The 14,279-nt window shown below is 42.1% G+C and overlaps 1 protein-coding gene across 11 annotated transcripts in view; it reads right to left on the reverse strand.

The window, feature by feature from the left end:
• The window catches only part of SYNJ1 (synaptojanin 1), an 87,364-nt gene that overhangs the window by 7,481 nt on the left and 65,604 nt on the right, over positions 1-14,279 (reverse strand). For 5 of the 11 annotated variants that reach the window (XM_032353809.1, XM_032353810.1, XM_032353808.1 and 2 more), the window contains 9 exons: positions 13,168-13,330; positions 9,716-9,925; positions 8,675-8,815; positions 8,075-8,113; positions 6,334-6,381; positions 5,042-5,080; positions 4,838-4,908; positions 2,435-2,543; positions 1,985-2,202 (listed from right to left, as the gene is read on the reverse strand). In XM_032353809.1, coding sequence (XP_032209700.1) covers positions 1,985-2,202; positions 2,435-2,543; positions 4,838-4,908; positions 5,042-5,080; positions 6,334-6,381; positions 8,075-8,113; positions 8,675-8,815; positions 9,716-9,925; positions 13,168-13,330 — 1,038 coding nt within the window. The remainder of the gene's footprint in view (positions 1-1,984; positions 2,203-2,434; positions 2,544-4,837; positions 4,909-5,041; positions 5,081-6,333; positions 6,382-8,074; positions 8,114-8,674; positions 8,816-9,715; positions 9,926-13,167; positions 13,331-14,279) is intronic. The other 6 variants (XM_032353812.1, XM_032353811.1, XM_032353816.1 and 3 more) reach the window with 4 other exon arrangements.

Genomic DNA, 14,279 nt, shown 5'->3' on the forward strand with positions numbered 1-14,279 from the left:
GGAGAATGTTCTCTACCAGGCCACACAGGAAGCACATGCTGTCTGCCACCAAATCACCACACCCATTCCGATGAAAAACAGAAATCAAAACAACAGAAAATGACCTAAGAAAATGATAATGCAGTAGTCATGGGAATATTCGCCCTATGGTACATCCGTGTTGTTTTCTACTGAAAACTGCAATCTTACTGAACAGTTGGCTCTTTCTCGAGTTTTCCAGAGTACTCTATCTATGTTCATACTGGTCTAAGAATACTTAAACCGTTACAGACTTAGGAATTAAGGTTCACTTTTACTATAAGATAGAGGCTCACTTCCTCTCTTAAAAAAGTAGTAGAAAGCTCTAAGATGGCTAGTTTGAAAGTTTTTTGCTCTCCAATTACATCTAAAAAAAGTTTATTCAACATTCCTTTGGGTATTCCAATAAAGTTAAAAAAAATTGTTCTTTAAGATTTACTTATTTGAGAGAGAAAGAGAGGGTGTGCGTGTGTGCATGGGGAAGGGGTTGACAGAGAGGGAGAGAACCTCAAGCAGCCTCCCCATGAGTGCAGAGCCCGAGATGGGGCTGGATCTCAAGAACATGAGGTCACGATCTAAGCCAAAATCAAGAGTCTGGTGCCCAACCGACTGAGTCACCCAGGCACCCTGCCCTCCAATTACATAAAAACAAAACAAAACCAAAAAAATCAAGAGTACACATTTACAAGAAAATGAGAAGAAAAATTCAGGACTCACTAAAAGGGGGCTGGAAGAGAGAAAGGAATAGTGGACATTTGTGGTTTGAAGGATTTCTACAGTGTTTTATATATCACCAATGTCCTCAATTTTCTGAACTAAAAAAATGTAGAATACTTTATGCTATTCATCAGCTTAAGAGAACATTTTATTTCTCTCAATTACATATACTTCTTGAGTTTTTACAAAGGTGACCAACTGTCTGGGAAAGAGCTGAGTGTTAGCAATAGTCATTTTAAGACCCATGTTTACTTTAATATCTGTATTTCACCACATAGAAGCCCAAGAAGCTGTTGACTTCTGCCTACTAGCTGGACATCTCCAGATATCTGAAAAAATAGATACAAACTATTATTTATAAATGTGCCTAAGGGGCATTTGCCAATGTGTACTATTTGTGTGTTTTAGATCTTCACAAAGTTTAAAAGCAGACTTCTAAAGCTTTACTCATTTCTTTGGCCTTGATGGCATTTTCAAGTTAAAACTTTGGGATAAAATAAATTGTAAGGCTGGACAACAAAAAGTGTTCTTACTAAGCACGAATTTTAACTATTTTACCAGAATCTATATAACAAAGTAAAATCACATCCAATAAAGTAGAGCAATTTAACTTGCATGACGACCCCTGTATAAAAATAACTGTATGTACACACCACAAGTCTTTCCAGTGTGAAGTCAGGTCGGTAGAGCAAAAGTCCTTGTGATCCTCTGATTTTCACCCACGAAGGCAATGGCAATGCTTTCTGTGCAACACTAATGAGGTGACCTCATTCTTTGGATGGTTTCTACTTGGTCATTGAGCACACAGACAAAACATCTAAACTGGTCCAATGACTGACCCGGAAACACCTGAGGACCCCAGGGCCCACTCCGCCACAGAGAAGGACTACCAGTTGCCGCTGGAGGAACCAAAGGATTATTCTCTGCTTGCTGGAAATTCACCACACTGCCAAATGGTAAGGCATCTCGCTCCAGAAAGTGAAAGCCCAAACTAATATACTAGCTGTGAACAACGAGAAAAATACACTCCTGTTCGTCCTAATATATTAACTATCCAAAGTAAAATGTGCATTTAAAAAAATGAAAAAGTCACAAACACTGTAAATGTTAACAAGATAAAACAGCCCGGGAACCACTTGGAAATGCCCTCCAGGCCCTGATTTCAAGCTTGCTCTCTGAGAACCCCTGATCTCAGCGAAGACTACGCCAGAGGCTTTTTAGGGCGATCTTGTTCATCCGCGGGCCTTACCTGTGGTTGTGAGGAAGGCTCCGAAGGCAAGCTGTGGGACGACCTGCTGCGAGGGGGTGGCTGAGGCGGCGTTTCCAAGTTGGGCTGGGCGGCAGACTGAGGCGAAGGGGCCGCGAGAGGGACAAGAGGCTCCTGCAGCTTCTGACCAGGCGGGGGCGGAGAAGGCTGCACAGGCAGGGCAGCCTGAGGCTTCAGCGGTTCAGGAAGAAGAACAGACCCTACGCAATGAATTTTCAGATGTTAGGTATTTTCTAGAAAAACATATTCTGTTCTTCCTGCTGTGAGGTGTTGGGTGTTCTTGTCCCCCGCTCCCCCACCGAGCAGCCTCATTTCTTGCTGCCGGGAGAAGGAAGGGCATCCCGACCTGAGTACGTTGCGGAAGGTGAGAGGAGGGAAAAGGGCACGTGACAAATTTCAGAATGAAACTAGAATTTCTAATACGGGGTCTACCTTTCGCCACTTCTGGTGGTTTGCTTTGGCCTTCAGGGGTCAGTCTGCCAGCAGATGCCCGAGCATGGCTCTGCGGGGCACTGATCACTCCAGCACGGGGCGGAACAGTCTAAAAATGGGGAAAAAAAAAACATTTGAGACATTTACTCAGCCCAGGCGCCCGGCCACAGACACGTTAATGCGGGGTGTAATATTATATGCGGTAAAGGACTTTTAGGGTGGGTGTTAACTAGACAGCTACAACAGGGAAGACAAAGCTTTCTGTCTCAGAAAGGCTCTACTCGTTTCTTACTAGGAATTAGAAGCGGTTTCATCAGAAGCAGCCCCTGCTCTTCTCCGAGAGCTCCAGCTCCAGGGTCCCACAACTAAGCAAGGGCCCCCATCCAGTGCCAGGCACCACTGGACAAGCCACTGGTTCTGGTTTCCGTCTTCTTTTATTACTTACTTGTTAGAACCCAGAGAAAATGTTTATTTGGGTAAATATTAGAGTAATTTCGTGTGTACAAGAACAAAGGCTAAACACAGAAAACCCCAGATTTACAGGGAAGGGAAAAGCCCTGTGGCACCATCCACGCCTGGACTCTTCCTACCTTCAGAACCAGTTAGTACACGGACTCCTATCATAAATGTTCTCCCTTGCGATCCGGCTATAAAATTCTTCCTCTCAAAGGATGACTTTCTATCCTCATTAATTACTCAGATAATGCCTTAAAAAGCTTAAAAAGCTGCCCACACACACTGCCATCTCATAAACTTTGAGATTCTAAGTTATTTAGGGACCATAATTACTGAAGGACATCACTTTTGTTCAAATAATAAAGTATGTGTGTGTGCGTTTGTATATATTTTTTATATATATATATATATATATATATATATATATATATATTTATTTATTTTAGGGAAGGAAAATTCTTACAAAACTTTATTCACCATGAATTTTTCTACACTTCTAAAGACTTTTCTGTAAAACAGAAAGCTTTGGTTTAGTGTCAGTTAATACTATGGCAATAAAACAAATCACCATGAGAGACTATGCACTCTGAAAAACAATCTGAGGGTTTTGTTTTATTTGTTTCAGGGATACAGGTCTGTGAATCATCAGTCTTACACAATTCACAGCCCTCACCACAGCACATACCCTCCCCAATGTCCATCACCCAGCCACCCCATCCCTCCCCCTCCACCCCCCAGCAACCCTCAGTTTGTCTCTTATGCTTTGTCTCCCTCCTGATTCCAACTTATTTCATTTTCCCCTCCCTTCCCAGAACGATCTCCCCACTCTGCCTCTCAAATTTCTTATATCAGAGAGATCACGTGATAATTGTCTTTCTCTGATTGACTTATTTTGCTTAGCATGATACCCTCTAGTTCCAAACACGTTGTTGCAAAAGGCAAGATTCTGGCTTTTTGATGGCTACATAGTATTCCAGCGTGTGTGTGTGTGTGTGTGTGTGTGTGTGTGCGCGCGCGCGCGTGCGCATGCAACATCTTCTTTTATTTATTTATTTGTTTGTTTGTTTGTTTGTTTTTAAAGATTTTATTTATTTATTTATTTATTTGACAGAGAGAAATCACAAGTAGATAGAGAGGCAGGCAGAGAGAGAGAGAGGGAAGCAGGCTCTCTGCTGAGCAGAGAGCCCGATGCGGGACCCGATCCCAGGACCCTGAGATCATGACCTGAGCCGAAGGCAGCGGCTTAAACCACTGAGCCACCCAGGCGCCCCACGCAACATCTTCTTTATCCATTCATCTGTTGACAGACATCTTGGCTCTTTCCATAGTTTGGCTATTATGACATTGTTGCTCTAAAAACTGGGGTGCACATGCCCCTTCGGATTACTACATTTGTATCTTCTGGGTAAACAGTAGTAGTGCAATTGCTGGCTCATAGGGTAGCTCTATTTTCAACTTTCTGAAGAACCTCCATACTGTTTTCCAGAGTGGCTGCACCAGCGTGCATCCCCACCAACAGTGTAGGAGGGTTCCCCTTCTCTGTATCCTCACCAACATCTGTTTTTTCTGACTTGTTAATTTTAGCCATTCTGACTGGTGTGAGGTGGTACCTCACTGTGGTTTGGATTTGTATTTCCCTGAGGCCGAGTGATGTTGAGCAATTTTCATGTGTCTGTTAGCCATTCGGATGTCTTCTTTGCAGAAATGTCTGTTCATGGCTTCTGCCCATTTCTTGATTGGATTATTTGTTCTCTGGGTGTTTGTTATCTTTGAAGAGTTAATGTTATCCTTAAAGGGTACCCTGGAGGTCATCAAGTGCCATTCCCTCATTTTAGAGTTGAGGAAACTAGGCCCTGACACGTGGTTTTCTGAGATAACACACTTGACTGACAGCAAACCAGAACCCAGACCCTAAACCCACTGGCCCTCAGGCTAGGTGTTGCCTACCGGTCTGGCTGCACTGTATCCAGCAGGTCCTGGGCCTGTGAGTCCTGCCTGAGGAGAAGGCTGATTGCGTCCTGAAACAAAGACATCACACCATGTGTTTAAGTTGTTTTTTTTAGAGAAAGAAATAAGAACCCATGTACTTCTATCCCAAGTGTCTACATGGTCCAGTTTTAAGGTTAAGGAGCTAAATTCAAGTGTTTTTACCTATATTATCTTTCCGTGTAGTTCCAGGGCTTTTGGGTGCTTTGAAGCATGAAGGGGAAAAGAAACGAGTCATAAGTAAGCAATCAAGCAACACTGCGTAACATCAGTTGGCTGTTCTGTTTCATTACCAGCACAGATGGGGGCATGAGATGGGAACCAAAGGTACACTGCTTTGGATAATGATGAAGGCTACTATCTGTCCTGAAGGAAATGCCCCAAAAGAGAGAAAAATTAGAATACTCAGAGTGACATTCATGCGAGACAACTTAGCCCTCAGTCTGATCTCTCACTCACAGGGTGACTTCTAAGGTGACCTTCCCAACAGAGTTCTCTCCTGTGAACCTTGAAAACATAAGGTCAGCTTGTGTGAATGGCGGCAAGATGTGACCCTACTACCTCTGCTCCCCAGCATACAGAGCATTTTCTAGGTTATATCAGGGACTCCTAACAACCCTGTTTTAGAGCTTCATGCGGTAGCTATCACTGTGGATAAAGGAATCTTATGATGAGGTATTTTAGAGTTCTACAACAAAATCCTCTGATTAAAGTAGAAGGCAGGCACATCTCACAATTAAGTATTTGCCTTATGGAAGACAGTGTTAATATGCAGTTCAAATTCACTAGAAAGATATTAGACAAACGAAATGAAATAAATCACTCTGGGGGCCAAAAAGAGCATGGGGGACTATTATGGGTGGCATTTCAAATTTAATATTTTTTAAAGGAAATTCAAGTGCAATTGTCATATTAAATACATCAGCCCTTTGATAACTATAATCTTAATGAATGGCTTTTAGTCTTAATGGTCTTTTAAGCAAATTTAGTTCAGCATCATTATACATAAAAAATTTATGTTATTTGAAATCACCCACGAAATACTTATTCTTGGACCTGAATTAATAGGGTTTCAGGATAATTATTAATTTTTAAAACTGCAGAGTTGGTATAGTACATTTCTAAATGTTTGACTTACTCTGAAAATAATTTTGAAAGGCATTTTTCTTAAAATAACACTGTACAGTAATTCCACATCCTAAGTAGCTATGAAATATATACAAAACAGAGTGCAATACAATGTAAGAATCACAGGGAAATTAACTGGGTAGCCCGTTAGAAACGATCCACAACACGGAATGAGAATAGAGAAAGTACGAGGTTACACGGCATACACGGAGGAGGGGAAGGTTTACGGGCAGAATAAGGACAGATTTAGTGTGCCTTTAACACACTGCGGGGCTGACATTTAGCAGTGAGATGAGAGGTCTGTTTCTGTGATGCAGAAGTCTTGTTACCTTCCATCTCTCGCCTAGCTGCCCCAGGACTGGGAGGGGCTCCAACACCTTTTCAGAGAAAGAACAGAAGCTGTATATTGCTCAGGGCCCACAGCACAGAACAAAAGGCAGGCACACAAAACAATTCCTGCATCCAACTGACTTTTGCTAAAAGGTTCTTTCACTGCTTTAACTTCTTCAAAGATATTAATACAAACCAAAGTGACTTCAGAAGCCTAGCCGAAACCTCAGGCCTCCCCTTCCTCAAACAGGATAGAAAGGCAATGACAATTTTCTTTTTACATCAGGTTACGAGCTCTAGGGAATTTTAAAATCTCTTAATGAAATCCTTGGCTTTATGATCATCTCATTATATTCAGTTATACCACTAATAATAGCTCTAATATTTCACAGTCAAAAAGGAAAAAGAAACCACAGATCAATTTCATTTTAAATTTCTATGGGACTATATTAGCTTTTTAGAAGTTAGTTTTTGATGCATTATTTTAAGAAAACTCTAAAGGTACTGTAATGACTTTCTCTAAGTTACTGCCTTAAAGGAGTTATTAGTTTATAGGGTTCAAAAAGTAAGGTGCAAACATTGCTTACAAAAGAATTATGAAAAGAAGCAGTTTTTAAAAACTAAGTCAGATTTTAAGTTGTTTGATATAACTTTTCACAAATTCATTTAAAAATGTATTTATTTTCTGCAGGTTGCTTTCCTAATTGAAGGAAGAGGATAATTAGGTGTTATCATAAAAATATAAATAAAAGCAGGAGTTTAAAATGGGGACAATTAATTTTTTTTTGTAACTTGATGGAAAAGTTATTGTCCAGCAGCATTCTGCAGAAGCTATCAGGCGGAAATAATTGAGCTTTTATACAAAGTCCTTAAGATCAAAATATAAGCAGAGACAGCCTGGGATAACATGTGAATCGGTCAGCAACGGCATTAGGCAGCCGGAGTAGAAACAGAATGACCACACACGTATAGGGAGTGCACCTTAACAGTAGTAACAGTGGATCTGTAAAGGCTCTTCTACGGAACTATGATTACTTGGCTCATCTTCTCCTGAGAGCTAGATTAAATGAACTTATCAAATACACACATTTAATTGACTTTTGTGAGAAATTTTCATGTAAACCAAAGTATACTTTTTTTAAAAAGACCCATTTGTTAAGAAACATTTCCTTATTGTAAAAAATAAAATCATTCTCATGTTAAAAAAAAGCGAAGCATGAGTTTTATGACAAGTTATGATAAAGCCATGCAAAATGAAAGATATATTTCAAAAAATCATAGCTTCAATTTGCATTGCTAGGAAATTTTGCTAATCACTAGATTTGCTAAATTCCTAGAAAAGGAAAGTACTAGAGCATCACTAAGCAAATACTTGGAAAATGTTCTATATTTACTATACCTGAATTTCTTTTGAAATTAAAGTGATTTGGGGGAATTAAATCTATATAACCAACCTAACTATATTTATTAAGAAAAAGCATTATCAGTATTTGGTAATTTAACTATGTCCACCTGGAGAATGGAAGCCTGTATCAGGTTGGCTCATTAGTAAAATTAAACTCTGATCTTTTACTTAACAGGAAAACAATGGAAGTTTGGAGCTCTTTTTTAATTGAAGTATAAATATCATTCACTTTGGCTTTTACCAAACAAATCTAAAATGTCTTTCCATTACAGGGATCAAACTCTAAAAGATGAATAAACCAAGATGCATGTATTGTAACAAATATAAACGGTTACCTCCGAATTCTTTTCTAGCAGGTGCAGGACTCCTAGCCCCTTATAGTTCATAAGAAAATATGCAGCAGAAAGGAAAGGACATTAAATAAAGAACTGAAATGTCAAAGATTTACTACAGTATTCATGATGTTAAATATCACGTAGGATCTACATACTAGTATCTTGGTACTATAAAAAAGCTATTATTTAAGGCAAATATTTTTAATAACTTAAGTAATGGCACTATACTCACTTAAAAAGAATATTTAAGCAAATATATAAAACTTTATTACAAATAAGTATATGTATGTTCTTCAGTTCTAATTATATATTTTACAGAAATTCGTACAACTACATCAAATTAGCAAAAGCAAAACAAACATTTCATGCATACCGGTAAGAGGGCAGCTAGAAAAACCCATTACAGAAATCTAGTCGGGAGACACTCTTTCTACCTGTGCCACTGCTCCTACATGTTCCTCAGAGAAAGGCTCAGGCAGTAGCAATAATGATAGAAAAACAGTAAAATCCAGAAGCTCGAAGTCTGAAGACATGCAAAACATTTTAAAATCAAATGGAGGAAGATTTTCAATCTAGCAGAAGTGGAACTCAATTTGTTACCTGAAGGAGGAGGTGGTCTCTGGGGGGGAGCAGGGCGTGCAGGAGGGGCAACCGGGCGGGGAGGAGGAGGCCTCTTGGGCTCTAGAGGCTGAGAATCTCTTTGCTGCTGCTGGGCTGCTGGTAGAGTGTCAAGGGGAGAACCTAAAGAAGTACACGAGGTAAGATCAGGTTCCATGTGGGTGTGAACACAAAGGTATGGTACTTCCCAATACCTATGATGAATTCTCAATTCTGCTCATTTTCTCCCTTTGTACTGTAGCGTACTGACAAGCATTTTTATTATCAATAATGTAAGCAGTTCTGCCATTAAATTCCCCTCTGGTATCACGGAAGCAATGATGCTTGCTCCACGTGACGCCTTATCTAGACCACAGGTGCTGGGAGCTGATTTACTGAGTGGCCCAATCAAGAGGGCACAAAGCGTTGGTTGAATAAGGTCATTTGCAGTCTACTGGCCCGTACAGAGAAGAAAAAAGGAGTCTCTTCTTTTCTTTACACCTTGGCTTATCTTGAACTAATCTAATGAAGCCAGTCCTCTGAGAGTGGTATGGGAGAACTGGAGAAATTTACGAAATGCAGGACAGCTTCTGGAGATGTTGGTAAGCACAGAACAGTGATTTAGTCATGCCACATAACAACTTCCAGGACAAATCTTCTAATTCTGAAGGATTAATGACTCTTAAATTTGAATTCAAAAAAATTTTTTGTCTCTTTTTGCTTCATACCATAATATAGGTTATGTCTAGGTTATATATATATAGACAGACAGTTAAGCCCAGATGGTTTTGAGTGCTTACTCTAATAGAAAAACAACAATTTTAAGAGCTGGATAAACCTGAACTCATAGAAAAAAAGGTTTAATGAAAACCACATCTAATGAAAGTGATGATGAGTTTTCTTTCCACTTAGTGCTTACCATCTACAGGTTTCCTCTTTTGTATGCACAGAAAACACAGATCCAAAGGCATCAGAGATTTGACCATCTAAAATCAAACAGATCAGCTAGGGCAAGTCACAGAAAACTTGAAAGAAAATACATACTTTGTAAAGTTGGGTGCCCCGGAGTTCTCGATGGTGCTCGACTTGGTCTTACGGGAAGGGATGGTACGGGACCCTCTGATATGGTTGGTGACTGGCAGGGGCTGGTCCGGGGCGAAGAGCTCGGCGAAGTGCCAAGGCCAGAACTTGAAGACAGCTGGAGATGCTGGGGAAGAATTTCCTCAACTTCAGCACTGTAGTCATCAACATCACCTAAGGAAACAAGGTTATTAAAATTAGCACCATTTTCACTTTCTCAGAGGTTTGTTTTCACCAATCTCAGAGGTTTGTTTTCAAGGGGTTCATTATAACACTGCAAACATGTAGAGGTTAAGCACAGAGACATATATAAAACACATGTACAGAACTAGAACTAGTGTAAACACCCTTATAGATCATGTAACTAAGGAGAGCGACTACCTCAGAGCACCAGGATGCCCGTGGAGACCAACACCTGGAGTGGCGCTGACACAACAGCTTCCAGTGTTCCAAGGAGCAGTGATCTCAGCATTGGCTGACTCCAAAGTTTACTGCTCTCCTTCCAAACCTTCCTACTTTCTCCATGGAACTGCTCCCTCCCCACTGCCCTCAACTCAGCCCCAGCCCTAACGGCAGACGGGCTCTCAGCTCCATGCCCTTCCCCGAAAGTCTCTTCATGCTCCTTCCCCTGTGCTCTCCTGGGGCCTCCCCATGTCCCTCCTTCTCAGGGTTGGAAAGGAGAGTCAGGGTCCCCTTGCAACCTGATTCTGATTTCAGAACATTAAACCTCCAATCCTGACCTCTAAGGGCTACTTCTTTGAGGCTATGCCTGCAGGAATTTATGTTAATGCTCCCACATCCCCTTGCTGCCATAATCTCCAGCCTGCTCTGGCGGTGACTTGAACCCACGCGTCAAGGACTAAGCAGAGAGCAGCAGGATAGTCGCGTCCTACCATCTCTCTGGGTGACATCAAAATCCATGTAGAAGACACATCAACAGCTGAAAACCCTTGGTCTTGTCCTTACGCTCTCTTCCACCCAAACACACACAGCCCTCCCAGGTGCACTAGCTCTGACACATTACTCCAACCCTAGCTCCCAGCCTTTGAGTTTTCTCCTGCAGTGACTCTTCCCTCTTGAGACTTTATCAGGATCCAGGCCTTTGATCCCTCTCCTTTTAGCCCTCTGTGCCATTCTGCTTCTCCGAATCTGTCTTCGGCTTCAGCGGCACTTCAGCTCGGCCACCCCCGGGGCACCTTCTTCTGTCCCACCGCATCACTTCCGTCACGGCACCAGGGCTGCCGCTGGAGAGAATCCCATGGTGCTGGCCATTGTGCTCACATTAAATTTGCAGTTTTCAGCCTCCTCTGGGACCCCGAAGCTGCCTGGTAATTTCATGACTGTCTCTCTGCCGCTCTCCCCCCGCCCCCCAACTCCTTCTCAGGAGCTTTATCTGGAAACTTCTCAACTCTCCTGACGCTGTGGGTTGCCCTACTCCTGCAGATGACCTCAACTTTTAACACTTCTCAGAGGAAAGAGAAGTCTTAAGATGGGACCCCCGCCCCCCCCGCAACAACCTGCTGCCAAGCCAGAGTCTAATCCCAAGGCTGCACTCAGGTCTTTGTGGTTCGGCCCATCCCGTTTTCTCAGGGACCTGCTCTAACACCCCTTCTGCCCAGCTGGTCCCCAACATCGTCAGCCCTTCCCATGGCACGAAGCACTCCCAAGCCTTTCTCACTTTGAGAGCAGTGCTCCCTAGAACCCCAGTCTCCGAAGTGCAACCCCCCTCCCACTCCCCAGCCCCCAGCTTAGCTTCTTTAAAGAGTCTGTAGACACTCCCCGCTTCTGCACCTCTAGCCACACCTCAATTTACCACCATCTGGCTTCCTCGCTGCACCGCAAGTCCTCTCCTGAGTGTGACCAACAGCCTCCGTCACTGTCATTACACCCAAAGGGCAAGTTTCCCCCATGTCTCCTCATCCGTCTGAGACACAGGACTCCGCTCACTGTGCCTTCCTTGTTACCATTTCCTTCTTTGGTTTTTTAGGCCCACCTCTTGCCTCTTGGACAGTGCTAGTTGTTTCTTTTCCATTTCCTTTTGTGAGCAGCTGCCTTCTGCCTGTCTTTAAAATCTGGGTTTCTCTGTTTATTCCCAGGACCAGTTTTCTCCCGTCTCTATACAGTCCTTCTGGACAAGCCAGGGCGAACCCGTGACTTGAGCTGCCATTAGAGTGGTCCTGCGGGCCCAGAGCTCTCTGCAGAGTACCCGCCTCGCGCACCCGCAGCCTCCATGGGAGCCCGGGGGCTCCAAAGATACCTCAGCTCGACATGAGCCAAACCAAATTCATCTTCTACCCCGCACGGCTCCCCTGCTTGATTTCTTTCCTCTCTCGTTACTCCCTCATGAGCCTGCTTACGGACGAGGCCGGAGCCTTTTCCCTCTTCGGTCCCTGCACTTTCCTTCCTCCTGGATCACCCTGTCCACCTCCCCTTCTCGGATTTGCACCGAGCCACTTCGGACTCTCAGTTCAAATTTCAAGTTCTCTGGGAAACTTGCCCTACTTCCCAAATCCGAGGTAGGCCACCGTCCCGTCCCGTGAACTACTGCAGTGCCATTCACGACTGTATCTCTGTCACCTGACTGTCACTGCCAGCTCACTGGTAACACTGCCAAGCTAGGAATTCTGGAACGACAAGTCAGACATCTGTGGCATTTTCAGCACCCAGTGTGCACAGGCACATACAAGGTAGGACAGAAATGTATGGACTAAGTCAAGGAATGAACAGAGGAACGTGAAAGCTGGAGATGTCCTGTACGATGCTCAACTCTTAAATATGTTCTGTGGAATGTGCATGGTCTCACAGTATGATATATGCTCGTTTTATAAACTAAGGGATGCGCTGTCGTGGGAAATATACCTGAGTAACACAGCACATGGCATGAGAAAGCGCCGGCACGTCTTGATGACATTTAAGGAAATTATTATCCAGGTAACTAGGAACTAAAGGTGAAATCTGAAATGGCCACATTTGTATGGGTCCATTCAAATACATGTGTTCCTAGCGTCCTCGAGAATCTTTTTAAAATTGATTTGAAATGTATCTTCTTTTGTAGTAACAACTCTGAATGCCTTTCTGTTATTAGAACACCCACTTTGAACTTCTACTTCTCTATCTTAACCACAACTAGTGGGACCAAACTACACATGAGAATTATCAATTTGTGCTCTGAGCACAGAAGGACATAAACTCACACTTGTAAAGCTCTGAACCCTGAAATGGAAGAATGGCAAATACATTTGCTACCTGAAGTCTAGGTACAGGCAAAACAGACAATGTAATGCAAAACAAAATCTAATTAATTCTGCTCTGTGTGTTACAAGAACACAGAGATGGAAAAACCTGAAGACTAAGTGCTGATGGGAAAGGACAAAGTTATCTAGAAGCACAGAAGTACATGTGTTCCATAAACAAACCTTCCATATCGAAATCTGCTGTGACCTCCGCATCTTCTCCAAGCAGGGTGGAGCTTGTCGATGATGGCAAGGCAACATTTATTTTCTCTAAACTCATTTCTTCCTCCAAATTTTTGATCCAGTCTGGACTTTTTAGGGTAATAGTTATAGTCCGACCCAATAACTAGTTGATTAAAAGAGATGGAAAATAAAAATTCATTAGCATGAAAATTATTTTGGAATGAAGAGACTGCTATGTTACACTATGCTAGTTACACTATGCAGTAAGTCTAGGCTTAATTCAGCTAGACTCGATTCAACATGTACTGCCTCACACATGCTGAATTTTTAAGTGGCTTAAACATCGCTGATTTTCCCCTTAAAAGCCCATGATGCTCGGGAGGGGGTTTGGGAGAGGAGGGTGGGGTTATGGACACTGGGGTGGGTATGTGCTGGGGTGAGTGCTGTGAAGTGTGTAAACCTGGTGATTCACAGACCTGTACCCTTGGGGATAAAAATATATTATATGTTTATAAAAAATAAAAATTAAAAAAATAAATTACAAAAACATATAAAAAATGACTGGAAAAAAATTTTTTAAAAATAAATAAATAAATAAATAAATAAATAAAAGCCCATGTTGCTCAATCTAAGGTCTTCTCTTCTGGAGTGCACACAGATTAGGTTTCTTTTGCTGTAGCCAGTGTCTTTCCCTGGTCAGATGTAAATTCACTGAAAACTGTGCCACATAATTTGATACTTCCTTTGATTCTGGTCCACAGATTAAGTAATTGGTCCTACATGGAACAATTACAGAAGAGACGACTTGGCATTCTGCCTTTCCTATAAATTTGAGCAGCTTTTAGACCAAAGTATAATCTACAACAGTCAAACACATTATAATTAAGTCACACTGTCCTGTTGACATATTCAAAAAATAGTTTCAAAGAACGTGCAGACAGCCACAAGACTCCTTGGTCAAACAGAGACTGTGCACTAGAAAGACAGTGTCCCTTAAAATCCATGCCATGTAACAAACTTGCTTTCTAAAACCTAAGCTCTCTCCTACACAGTTTCAACTTCCTTCCTTTAAAGAGCTTCTGGAGTATATAAAATAAGTGAACTTTTCTGGT

This window comes from Mustela erminea, chromosome 1 (genome assembly GCF_009829155.1).
Source record: "Mustela erminea isolate mMusErm1 chromosome 1, mMusErm1.Pri, whole genome shotgun sequence".
NCBI classification, from domain to species: Eukaryota; Metazoa; Chordata; class Mammalia; order Carnivora; family Mustelidae; genus Mustela; species Mustela erminea.